The 14,758-nt window shown below is 46.4% G+C and overlaps 1 protein-coding gene across 9 annotated transcripts; it reads right to left on the bottom strand.

Moving 5' to 3' along the window:
* Positions 1-294: 294 nt before the first annotated feature.
* TXNL4A (thioredoxin like 4A) lies at positions 295-14,737 on the bottom strand. Of its 9 annotated transcripts, none has more exons than XM_040632405.1 (7): positions 13,960-14,098; positions 12,940-13,040; positions 12,305-12,356; positions 11,721-11,790; positions 3,659-3,762; positions 1,890-2,027; positions 295-707 (listed from the first exon to the last, which is right to left on the bottom strand). In XM_040632405.1, the coding sequence occupies exons 5-7, from the start codon at positions 3,700-3,702 to the stop codon at positions 536-538; spliced, it is 354 nt and encodes a 117-aa protein (XP_040488339.1). In that variant the 5' UTR covers positions 3,703-3,762; positions 11,721-11,790; positions 12,305-12,356; positions 12,940-13,040; positions 13,960-14,098; the 3' UTR covers positions 295-535. The 9 variants fall into 9 exon arrangements, with proteins under 9 accessions (XP_040488339.1, XP_040488342.1, XP_008684131.2 ...); XM_040632408.1 differs by having other exon boundaries at positions 12,997-13,040; XM_008685909.2 differs by lacking the exon at positions 1,890-2,027.
* Positions 14,738-14,758: the final 21 nt, after the last annotated feature.

Raw genomic sequence — 14,758 nt, 5'->3', positions numbered from 1 at the left:
GGGGAACAGATTCTCAGTCACAGCCCCAAAGGAACCACCCTGACCACACCTGGGTCTGGAGTTCTGGCCTTAGATTTGCAAGACGGCTCATGTCCGTGGTCACCCAGTCTGGGCTTCGTTGTTACGGCAGCCCTGGGAAGCTCACACAGGTCCCCACTGCCAGGCAAACCAAACACAGTGGCCCCACAGGACACACACCTGAATTCCACCCCAATGGGAAAGATGACAAGTAATTTCGGCCTGCCAGAATCAGTAATCTGTAGGGCAAGTTTCTCAGGAAACAAGCAATTATGATTTTCTATCCCTGCATATTTTATTTATTTCAGCTAGGTATTTACAGATATTTGCTAATATAAAAATACAACGGCCGGGCAGGCAGAGAGTTGAGGCCATGCGACCCACACTGCAAAGACCCTCCAACTCCTTCAGCTTCGCATTCTCTTCCAGACGCTTTCTCTAAGGCTTTAAATAGTTTCCGTTATTTCCACATGAAAATGACTCCACACCATTTCTGCGCACGGAGGCTGGGCTGAGCTCAGTATCTGTACTTCGTGGAGTAGTCCTTCGGAGACACGACCAGGCCGCGACCTTTCCGGGCGCCCCGGTACACAGTCTCGATGATGTCGATCATTTCCTGTTTGTCTTCCATGGCCCAGTTGATCTTGTTGTTGTTACCAGTGCCCAGGTCAATCATGATGTGCTTGTTCCTGCAAAGAGGAGACAGGGGTCAATGCTCACAAAAGCTTTCTAAAAGAGTTCCATGAAAAAAATGCCTTGTTTCCCACCATCACAAGCTCGTATTAAACACCAGTTAAGAACACACACAGTCAAGAGGATCCGCCACTATTTAGAAGATGGAAACCTCAATACCATTGTAGAAACACACACCACGCATGGTGCAAGCCCTTTCTGCGTGCGTCGCTGCTCCCTCAGGACGGTACCCTGCAGGACACAGTGTTAGTCACTTGGAAAGTGACATTGTTTTCCAGAGGGTTGCACTAATTTACCTGGGAAACACAATATATGACTTTTTCATGGTGCTCTCCTGAGCACCTAGTGTACAACCTTATTAAAGTCCTAATTGTGAAATTAGTGTATTTTGCATTTCTACATTTAGGGAAGTAAATGACACTTCACGAATTTGTTTTTTAAGAAGCTACTTTAAAAAATGAATTTATGTGTACTTTACAAAGATATTAACCCTGTTGTCCTTGGCGCACTAATTTTTCCAAGTTTGTTGAAGATTAGTTTTCATTTATCGAACTTTTCATTCTACAAGAATGAAGTACTCCATCCTGAAGTCTCCAGCCTGGCCGCCTTTCAACCAGAGCGAGCATCCAAGAGGCAAATTTGATGTTTTTCCTCTGCTGCCAACATTTACTTCCAGGATAACATTCCACATACTCACACGGGCCCAGGAATCTGGGGGTCTGGACCCTGCCCCTCCCTGCTACCACTCTCCCTCCATCACCTGTCAGCCACTCCATGTTCCTACAGGGTCCCCGACACGACCTGTTCATGCCCGTGTGCGCCCCCCCCCCGCCCCGGAACGCACGAGCTCATTCTCAACTTCCTCCAGCTGTCCTTCAGCTCCCCGCTGCCCTGACTCAGTACTTGTGTCTCTATAAATACCCGTCCTCTGGCACCTGTTTCCCTTTGCTCATTTACTCAGCTGTTGCCAATCTGTGAAGTTCGGTGATGGCAGGAACCCTGTGTCATTTGACTTGATGTCCTGGCGCTAGACCACGAAACCTGGCAGGACTCAATATATGCATTTGGCGAAAAAATTAACTCAAGGACTGATGCGCCTTGTCTTAGAATTCTGGGTCACAGAAAGAGCGGAAGGGGGTTCGTCTTCTCTTCTGAGAGCAGCGCCAGACCCAACAAACCAGCATCCACGGTGTGCGGCAGCACTGCCCCGCCTTCTTTCTGCAGCCTCCTCTTCCACCACAGCGTCCGCTGTGCCTCGGCTGGGCTGGCCACAGGCAGCGGGAGGCTGGACCCCAGATGGCTCCCACGAGTTGCACCTGAAGGGTTTGGGGAGAATTTTGAGCAGCACGACAGGAAAGGCCTAGACTGCCTTGAAGAGCCTGTTCGTAGAAGCACGGACTTGGGGAGCACGGCTGGTGGGGCTCCAAAGGAAGCCAGGAATGCGCTGCTGCAGATGGAGGAAAGGGCCCTTGTTCCTTAGTGGCAGGACATCAGGGACACTGTCCTGCAGTTCTGTGGAAAGCAGAAGTTGTAATGATGCACCTGGATGTATACCTGAGGAAATGTCCAGCCAAGTCTTGAAGAGGCTGCCTGCTTTCTCCCTGCTGTGGACGGTCACGACAATGTGGCGTAAGAACCGCTAAGAGAAAGAATTCATTCTCAGCCCCTCCAGATGGCAGAAGAAGCCACAAGGCAGAAACGGCACAGAGACGTGGAAGAGGCCATAGGACCTTGTGCTGAGCCCAGGAAAGCCCCCAAGGCCGAACATTCAGCCACTAGTGAGGGTGCCTTCTGATCTTCGCAGGCGAAAGGACAGGGACCTGGGCTGCAGGGGCCGACGGTGCAGTGAGATGAGATGACGGAGCCCCGAAGTGCTACTGGCTGAGGTAGGCTGAAAAATGGCCCCGCTGCATTCACCTTTCCTGGAAAAGGCAGAAAGCCTGGGCAGAACCCTCCCAGGGCTGGGGCGTGAGCCCCCTTGAGAAACCAGACCTGTTTCCTAAGCTGTACCATGATGTGTGCTGGCAGAGCTGGGGCCACACACAAGGGGTGTCCAGGAGCCTAAGAAGCCTCATCCAGAGCTGACTTTGCATATGGGAAGGATGTGAATCTTTGGGGCCAGAGGGCACACTGTGGTAGACAAAATCCTCAATCCAACCCCGCGAAGTTCCTGCCCTCATCCCTGGGGCTGTGATGTGATGAGACACCAACCACCAGTGACGTTAAGAGAAATGGAGTCTGGCAGATGTCCCAGACTTTAAAATAAGGAGATAATCCTGGATTATTTGGGTGAGTCTGTGCCATTCTCAGCTTCATAGAAGCAGAACAGGAAATTGCGGAGATGGTGCGGGTTGTGGAGACAGAAGGGCCTCCAGGAGCAGGGAGGGCCCAGCACACAGCCAGCAAGGAGTCAGTGACCTCAGACCCATGACCACAGGGAACTGGATTCATCTAACAACCCAATGAGCCTGGGTTCTTCCCTGACTGACGGCCCCAATAAGGGCCCAGCCCGTGACTGTGGCCTCGTGGAACCCCGAGAGGAAACCCACCGAGCCTGCCTGAATTTCGAGCAACAGAACGTGAGCTCATAAATGTGCTGTTTTTAGCCACCAACGCCGTGCGGATCTGTTACACAGAATATAAAGCCAATACACACCTTGGACAATCCACCCAGACACCCTTACCACTTAGGAACGGGGTATGTCTAATGCTTAAGTATTGCTACTTATCAGCCTTTGCAGTAACAATAAACAGAAATTTTGACAAGTAAAAACAATGCCAAATGGTGATTTCTTTCCGAATTAAATCTCCACAACACAACTTTTTTCAACTCATGATGTTACTCAACTTTATTACATAAATGCCATCAGATGGGAAGACATCTTGATTACATCAAACTCCCAAACCAACGATACCCAACTGAGGTGCTAACTTTAGGAGAACGTACCTGAAGAAAAACATGACAGTGCACGGGTCGTATAACTCATACATCTTGTTGAAGTCAGGCACTTCTGTAATATCCACAAGATAAATAACTGCAAAATTCTTAACCTAGAAGTAAGAGAGTGAAAAGAACCCTATAAAATAACACATCAATTTTTTATTCTGTAAAAGCACATTAAAAACAAACACAGGACTTTGTGGATAAGAGGACAATTTCAAACCAACTCCCCAGCATTTTTTCCCAGGAGCGCTAACACACAGGAAGACGATTTAAGCCGTTCGGGGTCCTGACAACTGGCTGTCACACCTGCTCTAATGCTCCCAGAACAGCCAGTTACGCGACTCCCGCAGAAATGCCCAGATACATTAGTCATGCTGATCTAGTAGTAATCCACACGAACTTCCCCAAATCTGTACTTTTCCAAATACTTAATTGCACACAATCAACAACGGCCTTCAAACATGCCTTTGGAATTCAGCCATACATTCCTCCCACTTAGTTTAAACACTGCAAATACTAATAGACTAGTACTCCAAGTAATATTGCGTATAACAAATATTCTTTCATTTTTTTCACTAATTCCAAGTTCATCAGACAGGATTTAGAAAACTCAGAAAACTATTAATAGCATCACCTCCAATCCCAACCACCAGAGTTAATTGCTACAAATATATTTTTAGCAAATTCTTTCCCATTTTTTTTGTTATATATACACACATATAAATCTGTCTATGCTGTTTAAATATGATCAGATCATAGTATCTTATATCCTGCTTTAATTATGGACATTCTCTTATACAAATTATATATTTTCCCCAAACACAGTTTTTATGGCTACATAATACTTTATCAAATGGTTATGTCATTACTTTACCATTCTTCCATTATTTTCTGATCTTTCATGAAAATAATTCAGATTTTTCATTAATACCAATTATTCACCTATAAACATTCTTACCCTTAAATCTGTGTACATATTTCATTATTTCCAAAGATGAATTCCTAAAATAGAATCTTTACAACAAAGGATGTGACATTTTAAAGGCCCTTATTTTTTTTTTTTTTAAGATTTTATTTATTTATTTGACAGAGAGACAGCCAGCGAGAGAGGGAACACAAGCAAGGGGGAGTGGGAGAGGAAGAAGCAGGCCCCAAGCAGAGGAGCCTGATGCGGGGCTCGATCCCAGAACACCGGGATCACTCCCTGAGCCGAAGGCAGACACTCAACGACTGAGCCACCCAGGCGCCCCTTTAAAGGCCCTTATAAACACTGTCTCAATGCCTTCCAGGAAGCTTACACCAATCTGCATGTTGTGGGCTGAGTAGTGTCCCCCATGCAGAGACACGCTGGAGTTCTAATCCCCAGTCTTCAGAATGTGGCCTTATCTAGAAGAGGGTCCTTGCAGATGTCATCAGCTAGGATGGGACCGGCCATTCCGGACAGTGTCCTTTAGAGAACCAGCCATGGATGACTTTTAGGGAGCGAGATACCTGCAAGCCAAGAGCACCAAAGATGGCGGACGACCCCATAGCAGGGAAGATGCACAGAGGCATTCTCCCTAAAAGGTTTCAGAGGCTGTGCAGCCCTGCGGATGCCTTGGTTTGGGGCTCTCGGCCCCCAGAATGTGAGATGACAGACTTCAGTTGTTTTCTCTGCCCAGTTTTCAATGCCTCTGTTATTATAGCCCCAGGAAACACATACAAAACTAATGCTAAAATTCTGAATATAATTTGCAGATGAAATAATGTGGTTCCTTGGATTTGCTTTAAATACTGCAGCATAAAAAATGTCAGGGGTCAGGTAACACAAGACTGACAAAGTATTGGGAGCTGTTGAACCTGAGCAATAGGCCCAGAGGGGTTCACTCTACCCTCCTCTCTGCTTTTGGGGCTATTAACAAATACTCAACATAGAAACTTAAGCCACCATCACCAAAAAAAGTTGACATCTAATGAGGACTCCTTTTGCCCCACAGCACTGGTCAGGGGAAAGCCTCACAAACCCTCAAGCACCAGCTCTCTGTGTGAGGGCGCTGACACCGCCATGTGCCCGCGGTCTACACACTGTTTCCAAAAAGCCTTAATGCAACTCCTTTATATGGTTGTATGGTTGATCCCAATCTCTGAACACATTCCTGAAACCCTGGTTTCCTGTGTCAACAGTGAGATTGTGGTCACCAAAACCCAGTACTATTTTCATGGTTAACTAATCAACTGTATTCTGATTTTATTTAAAAATAAAACAGAAACTGCAGCACAGAAGACTATAAAATCGTGTGTATAAACACACACAAGACGGTCAGGCAGTAAGCCTGACTCATGTTTATCCCTTCAATGCCTTGCTCTGTTGACCGATGTACAAATACCAATAACAATTATTATATTAAATATTAACTTATGGAATCACTATGTAAATATTCAATTAGTCTAAAAATCAAATGGGCAGGGCTATAAATTTTGTACTTGAGGAAAAAAGTAGAATCACAAATTTGTCCTTTTTATTATATGCAAAAAATTTTATTGTTTTGTTTTTTGGTTTTGCTTTACTGATAATTCTCCAGAAACCAAGAATCGTAAAGGACTAACAATAATTTACAAATTATTACTGCAGTCCACTCCACAGTCCCCAAAACTTTTCCTCCAAGATCCACCTCTGGCACCTTGTGTTCCACGGATTCGCTTTGCCACTTTGCAAATTCAAGCCCCCTCTTCCTGCCCCTCCAAGAGGCCTTGAACTGCACTTCCAGGGGACTGTCAGCCTCAGCACACAAGAACTAACCACGGGAGTTTTAGCTACTGCATGGTTCTCACTAACCTCCCAACGTCATTTATTGAACCGAAGCCCTGCCCGTGACAAATCGGACACCCCAAGTCACAATGTGAACTACAGCAAATTTCAAAGTACTCTCTACTCACCCATCCCCTCAACAACACTCGGGAAGCATGAAGCGCCAGGCACTGTTTTAGGTGCTTGAGGTAAATCTGTGAGCAAGAGCAAACTATTGTATGCAAAAAATTTTAAGGAACACAAGGACTCAAACCAATAGACATTTCATAATCAGAAGGCAATCAAATAAAAGTAACTTGTTTAAAGATACAAGTCTGCATCTCCTTTGCCTTCTCATTCTCTCTGGTCTATCTAACCCCCAATCTGAACTCTAGCAGATGCAAAGTGTCATGTCAAGTTCACTTAACCCCAAACTGGAACATGTTCTTCCCTCACCACAGACTGAGAGCCCATTCTGTGCAAGGCACTCCTCACTCCTTAGTTGTAATTCTTTCAACACCCCCAAATAGAGACATTACTAATATTTTGTGTACAATGGAATTAAGGCTCAGAAAGACTAAGTGACTCTGAGCTGCACGGGGAAGCAAGTGGGAAAGCTGAGACTCACCAAGTCTGGCTCTAAAGCCCAACCTCTGGATGGGATTCCCTACCCAGGTGTCGAAGGAATTAGTCTGCCCAAGGGGGGCAGGAGGCCCTGGGGGGGTGGGGAATGTGCCCGGCTACAAGAGCTGCATGTGCAAGATACAGATGCCCGAAAGGACAAGGCAAGGGCAGAGGCAGCGCTTGGGACGCGGGGTTAGAGGTGGAACGTGAGCCTGGAAACGCAGACAGAGTCCTTCTAGGCCTAAGTTCTGGTTATTGACTTGTTTGTTTCCACGTAAGGAGGGGCTGGGGACTCAAGAAAACTAAGGAGCGTCTGGAGAGAAGGTCTTACAAGTAATGCTGGCATGGCTCTGCTCTGGACACCACTGCCGTCTGCATCCAACAGTGGCCGGCCCAGCCAGCCCGCTGGAGAGCCAAGGGCAGAAAAGCGCTGGCCAGGGAGGCACACTCACAAACCAAGTCAAGGGACCCATCCAAGGAGGGAGCTGGGTCAAGTACCAGAGAGCCCATGTCAGACAAAGCCTGTGGGCATTTGTGATTCTGGCTACTGGAAGGTCATCAGTGACCGTGCAAGACCAACACAAGGCATCAAGTACGGACAGGCCCTGCAAGGAGCCTGGCTATGAAAAGGGGGACACCACTGAGGGTCTCAGCTGTAGAGTAGGGCCTTCCCTGGCCACCCCCAATTCCCTCTCTCCCCGGTGAGAGAAGAGAAAGCAGCTGTGCAGTGACGTGGCTGTGCACCACTGGCCCAAACAGCCTCTGTGCACAGTGTTCCTTTCACGTCACCACAGCCCCTCAGACAGCAGCACGCTCCTCTGTAGGGCTTTCCTGGCAAAAGTGACCCTCGAGTTCTTGACCTTCTGAATTTCACTAAGGACAGATACTTTATTACTTTTTACATATAAAACAAAGATACTGTAATTTAAGATTATAGATATTAACATGATAGTATAACCAAACAAACAGGCGTACGTCTGCCTCCTAAACCATAAGCTGCCAATCCAGCGGACGCCCAAGGTACCTTTCTGACTCAATGCGAATTATTTAGCCAACTGGTTCTGGTTCCTCGAACCCCCAAACCTCCAAGTTAAAGCAGAAACCGACACAAGAAACCACATCCTCTTAAAAGTAACCAAAATATATCTCATCTACGTTATATCTGAGGACATTCAACTATCCCAACTCAATGATATCACATAATTTTCACACTATAAATGCTGGTTGTTATAGTGAGACTTTAAGAGCAGGCCCTATTTCCTTTTGCCTCCAACGATGAGGAAGAAAACTGTAGCTCATTCAGGAGTAAGATAAACAGGTGCGCCTGGGTGGCACCGTCGGGTTGAGCGTCCAACTCCTGGTTTCGGCCCAGGTTGTGATCTCAGGGTCCTGAGACCAAGCTGTGTTGGGCACCATGCTCAGCAGGGAGTCTGCCTGAGAGCCTCCCTGACCCTCTCCCCCTCCCACACCGCTAGCTCTCTGAAAAGAAAAAAAGAAGTAAACAATCAAGGGACACCCTAGTACTTAACTCTTTCCTTCCCCTCCATATGAATTACATTATGGTTCTGCAGACAAACTTGAGGCTCAGAACCACGTCCACTGTCTTTACCGATGTGTTCTCAGAGCCAAACAGCACCTGACTCATACAGTACTAGATGTTTACTGAATAAACTTTAACAATAAACTTGTATTTCAAAATGCTAGAAACACATTGTTGGCGCTAAAAATGTGTTTTTGGACAGCATGAGCTTAATTATGTAATCCTGAGTTCAGAGTTCAAACAGACCGGCCTTCAGAGACGGTCTGGTGCTACTTGCTCCTGACAGAGGTTCTCAAGCTCCTGCAGCTCAAGCACTTGCAGAGGAAGGGACCACGCGTCCAGCTGGGTGGCACCGAGTGGCCTTCCTTCAACTCTGTCCCACCCCGCCAGTCTCTTTCCTCTGGAAAAGCTTCCATTTGCCCAAGCTTCTCCCGACATGGGCTACGTGGCTTCTGCCATGATGCCTTCCACAAGGTCTGAACTATTTTGCCTGAACATTTCACACCCATAAAGGAATCTGTGGTTAACTATAAGCCTGAAATGAAGCTAGGTGTCTACTATATTTTCTCCATTAAAAAATGTTCACCTTGAAAATATAGAAATGGAATGGAAAAATCATTTCATTCCATTGTCCGGCCCAGTATTTTTTTTTTAAGTAAACTCTACCCCTAACATGGAGCTTGAACTCATGACCCCAGGATCAAGAGCTGCACACTCTTCTAACTGAGCCAACCAGGTGCTCCAGCCCAGTATTTTTTAAACAAGTTATAGAACTTAAAAATACATGACAAATACAATTAATAGAATATGAGTGTCTTACAGTGAGAAGTGTTTCCCTTTCCCTGGACCCACATGTTCACATGTGAGGGAATCACATACATTCTGCTTTCTCCAGCTGACATCATTAACAAATGCCCACGGTATTTAAAAAGCTTAGAAAATCACTTTTAACGGCCAAATAATATTCCATCCAGTGAAGAGGACATTCCCAGTTCAAATCCCAACTGTCCATTTCCAAGTCTGGACAAATTACTTGGCATACCTACCTCAGGAGTTGTCATGAGGACCACATGAGGGGTGTTTCCTACACGGCAAGGTGACTGTCTAAGTGCTCAGAAGCTAGACATTACAGTCATCACCACGCTCTCCTACCATTAGACATCGTCGTTGCTTCCAGTTTTGCTAGAAATTATAGCAAAAATCTTGTGAAGCACAAAGCTCTGCCTACTGAAGAGGTGGGGGCTGAGTTCCTAAGACTTTTCATACAATGCCCAACTGCTTTCTAAAAGGACATCAGTATTAACTTTTCTACACCACAATAAATACCTTTTTATCTCTGATAGACCTGAGACAACAGTGCACTATTTTAATGTGTATGGGTCTCAAGTTTACTTAACCATTAGAATTTCCTCCTTTTTAAGGTTCTTTGCCTCTCTATCCATGGGAGTCATCTTTTTAAATGGTACTTTAAACTTATTTGCATAAGTCTTCTATATCTAAAGTAGTATTTTCTCTGCTAATTTGCAGTAATTTTAATTGGTTGTTACCAGTATTTTTTAAAAACCAAGAACTCTATGTACAAATTTCATTTCTATTATCAAGTTGTTTCTTAATGTATATATTATTCTGATCATTTGTAATAGTAAACACCCTCTCCAGACCTGTTGCCTACACATTTTATAAGCACGCCCCTTTTTCTTCAGCAAGTCACTGACTAAGCTGTTCAGCAGTCCTTCTGCATTACATGCCACTAAATCTGCAAGTGAAAGTAACTCAAGTGAATCATGGAGACTGAAGGCCAGCCCAGGGTACCAACCACCACTCCAACCTTCTGAACAGAGCTCCTCCTCCAGCTAAGAATCCACCTCATATGCTGGAAAAACATGTTCTGGACTGTTACTGGCTACTATGTATTTTATTTCTGAAGAACCAATTTTTAGGTAATTCATGTCGAAACCATCAAAATACTGCAGGATAACTTTATTTTCCCAAACTATTTGCCAGATTAGCTCTATCACAATAACTCCTGCAAATTTTGTGATGTGAATGATGATGCTGGTAACAGTGGCTAGTGATTATGGAATATGTGACTTGCTATGTGAGAGAAGTGTTCCGGAAGTCTGTTCTATTAACTCCATCCTCACGACTCCCCTATGGGTTAGGCACTACTGTCTCTTTCTTTCTTTTTTTTTTTTTTAAAGATTTTATTTATTTATTTGACAGAGAGACAGCCGGCGAGAGAGGGAACACAGCAGGGGAGTGGGAGAGGAAGAAGCAGGCTCCCAGCCGAGGAGCCCGATGTGGGACTCGATCCCAGAACGCCAGGATCACGCCCTGGGCCGAAAGCAGACGCTTAACGACTGCGCTACCCAGGCGCCCCACACTGTCTCTTTCTTACAGATGAGTAAACGGAGGCACAGAGACAAGTTATTTAGGGTCATATAGGGAGTGAGTAGCAGGAGCTAGCTTGCTGCCCACTGCTAACCAGCACTCCACACTGCCCTCATAGCTTGCTGCGAGCTCCAAAGTTGTCATACCGACACACAAACCCAGAGCAAACATACGCATTTTCTTGGCCCTTATGAGATACCTCACTTGACTGAACATCAACTTCCCTAAGGTTCAATTTACTTTATGCAATGCTTAAGAATGATCCCTTAAAATCATTTCCAAAAGTTCCATACATATATTTGTCTTATATACAACTTTATTAGCATGTGTGATCATGAGTCAATGATAACATTGAGGTTTTGCATATTTTAAACTCTATTTGTATGGTTTTTTTTAACACATAAAAATTAAACGTTCCATTTATTCTTTCCCATCATGGAATGAGCTGTGACAAACTTCCTACAAAACGGCAAGACAGCTCAGAGGTACACAAACATTCTCTCTTTGAGGCTGTGCATAAGATCAGCTGCCGAACAGGACGCTTTGTTATTATCGCTGTACCAAATTCCAGACATCTGTGAAATCGTCACGCACATCTCTTACATCTTCAGTGCAGCTCAAAACTAACCCAGCATGAGGTGAGGGTTGAGAGGCCAGCACTGTCAAAGCATCACGTCAACACACCACATTCCAGGAGAAACAATCGAATCAAGTCCAGCCTGAACAGTGGAACTTTTACTCACTTTAAAACAGCTGGGGTATCCAAACAGGGCTCGTAACAAGATGAGGAAGATCCCCCACTATCTGCCATTTCTGCAGAGGGAGATTTTTAAATAGAGAGTTAAGTTGTTCTTTATACTAAAACCTTAAATTTCAAAAATTCGTCTTGAGCTTTCCCAAAAAGGGCTTCCAGAATTATAAACTCATATTTTGCCTAAGAAGAAAATAAAGCAATAATCTTGTGATGCGTTTGAAGTTTGCATTTTTAATAACTATACTATATAATATTTTATTAAGTTTATTGAACAGAAATCCAAATTTTTGGACAAAAGAAAAAGTACCTTAAAAAAAAAAAAGAAAAATACTCGAAGTGAGCGCAGTTAAGCTGTTCTTATCAACAGGTTCAATACCAAAAAGGAGTGCGTCCACCAACGATAGAGTGATTCAGTCTATAATAACTGACATAAAGGGATGAGAAAAGAACTCCTATAAAAGTCCCTAAAAGCTTACGTTAACACACAAAATCTTGTCTCCTAGCTAAGAGCATTTTGCTGGTTTTGCTCAGATATGAAGAGCCAAATGACCCTCCATCTCTAAGCATCCTGACCTTGTGCTGAGGGCAGCAGGAGCTGGTCATCACCTGGTGTTTATGCCACCACCTGCAACGCAGAATTCAGAACACACACCCTAATTTATTTCAAAAGTAACAGAGCAGCAATGTGGTTCCCAGAAAAGTGCTCGTAGGCAGTTCTTCACTGACCTTGGCAGTATCTGCCCTCGACCACCATAACCCAAGCAACGCATAAATTATTTCCTGGCACCACTTTATTTATGACTTCTGACCGCAACTGGGAGGATCCCCAGTGTCAAGAAACTGCTGCTCTCCTGAGTTCCCCAGGCACCTCCTCAAACTCCCTGAGGAAGGGAATGACTGGTAACCACAGCAGGCCTACTGTGATCCTGACCGCCGCTGAGGGGTTTTTGAAAGTAACATCAGAATTCCCAGGACAGCTTCTTAAAAGGGCTGTTTCTGGACCTCACCCCAGACCAGCAGAATCAGAACCTCAGAGATGCACTTCACCAAGTATCCCAAGTGATGCCCACGGTAACTGACACAAAGAACGGTCTCTAGTGTCCCCAAGGCCACCACCCCTAACCCTCACCTTGCCTCTCCTACCAAATAGGAGATAGTAAAAATAAGCAATGGACAGTCAAAGAGTTGTTTGTTGTAAGTAAACTAACCCCGATGTGGGGCTCAAACTCACGACCCCAAGACCAAGAGTCTCACGCTCTACTGACTGAGTCGGCCAGATGTCCCGGAAGGTCAGACAGTTTCTTCTTTCCTAAATACAAGATATATCCTTACATCTGTTATTCTACCAAAAGACGTTATTTTAACCCCTTATTCCTCTGAAATAGAGCATGGCTTCAATGTTTCCATTACTTTTACTCTTCATTAAAATGGCTTCTCAAATGATTTACGGAATATCAATAAGCTAGATATTTTAACACCCTAATATATTTGCTCTTTGTCCTATTGCTACAATTGCAAAAATCCAAATTAAAGTTACCTTAAAATCACCATGAAGAAACTGCAGAAAAAGCACTAAGCTCCTGGTTATATAAAAGTGCCAAGGACAGCACTTCCCTTATCAGCAAACAAGCACCACTGACAAGCCAGAGTACTGATATTAAATTCTATTTTCTTCTAACATCTCCTGCAACTGAATCACTCGAAGCTATAAACAAGTGACTTACAAAGAGTATGGTAGGGTGGAGGGGAAAAGACGAGAAGAAAAGGAACAGGGTTTACCATCCGATTAACAGGAATGTTCTGTTTCAAACACAAGAGACAAGATACCAAACATGGACAGCCCTTTTCAACTAAGCTATTTAAGTGAACTCCATCGTCCTTGCCAAGGTCTCTAAGTGTGTTTGTTCATGGCAGTGCAGAGGACGACTCATGAACCTCTTTAAAACCTGAAGATCTACAGAACTTCTCCCAGAAAAAGGCAGAAGCTATTGTGTACAATCTTGGGGACCACATCCTCCCACCGCAAGGTAAGAACGCGTAGATGAACCCCGCTTCTTCTCTTTGCTCAGCGCGCTGCGCATTAGCAATTAAGGCGCGAGCAAGGAGCGTTGGACGCACTTGCATCTCACTTTGAACTCCCCTGCCGACTGGCCAGGCGGAGGAGACTGACCACAACGAATTCCCAGGCTGATCCCGGAATGCCACGCGCAGCGGCCGAGCTGCGTTACCTTCTCAGCTATACTGTAGAGCACCTCGTCCATCTTCATACAGGTGGGGTCCCAGTCGTGTCCAAAGCGAATGACCACCACGCGGTCCTCCTCCGAAAGGATGGCCTGATCCACCTGCCAGCCGTTGTGCAAGTGTGGGAGCATATACGACATCTCGGGGGCGGGTCCGGGGGTCTGCGAGGAGAACTGCGCGCACCGGCTCCTTCCGGCGGATTGCTGGGCAAGGGGGGCGCGGGGCTGCGCGTCACCCCTCCCGCGCACCCCGGTCCCACTGCGGGGAGGGGCCGGGACCAAGAAGACCTAGTCCCCCCAGTCCCCCGACCCCTGAGACCTACCCCTGGAAGGGAGACCGGACCGAGAGGACGCCCCGCAGACCCCAGCCCCGGCGCGGAGACCCCTGGGGGTCGACCCCGAATGCTCCCCTCGGTCCCACTGCGGGGAGGGGCCGGGACCATGGGGACCTCGCCTCCCCGCCCAGCCCTACTCCTAAGCCCTACCCCTGGAAGGGGGACGGGACTGAGAGGACGCCCCGCAGACCCCAGCTCCGGCGCAGAGACCCCTGGGCGTCTCCTCTTGCTTCCCGCCCCCTTCCTCCCCGTCCCTTCCCGTCCCTCCCGGCCTTCCAACTCCGTTGGCCCACACCTCTGCCGACTAGAGCGTCCCGCGCTGCGGTTCCTCCCGGCGTGGAGGCGTGCTGGACGGCGCGTGCGCGCCGACGTGAGCGTGCGCGCTCGCGCCGACGTGAGCGTGCGCGCTCGCGCCGACGTGAGCGTGCGCGCTCGCGCCGACGTGAGCGTGC

Source organism: Ursus maritimus, unplaced genomic scaffold (genome assembly GCF_017311325.1).
Source record: "Ursus maritimus isolate PB19 unplaced genomic scaffold, ASM1731132v1 scaffold_18, whole genome shotgun sequence".
Lineage (NCBI taxonomy): Eukaryota > Metazoa > Chordata > Mammalia > Carnivora > Ursidae > Ursus > Ursus maritimus.
The sequence above is the reverse complement of the archived record's forward strand: the minus strand, read 5'-3'. Positions and strand labels throughout refer to the sequence as shown.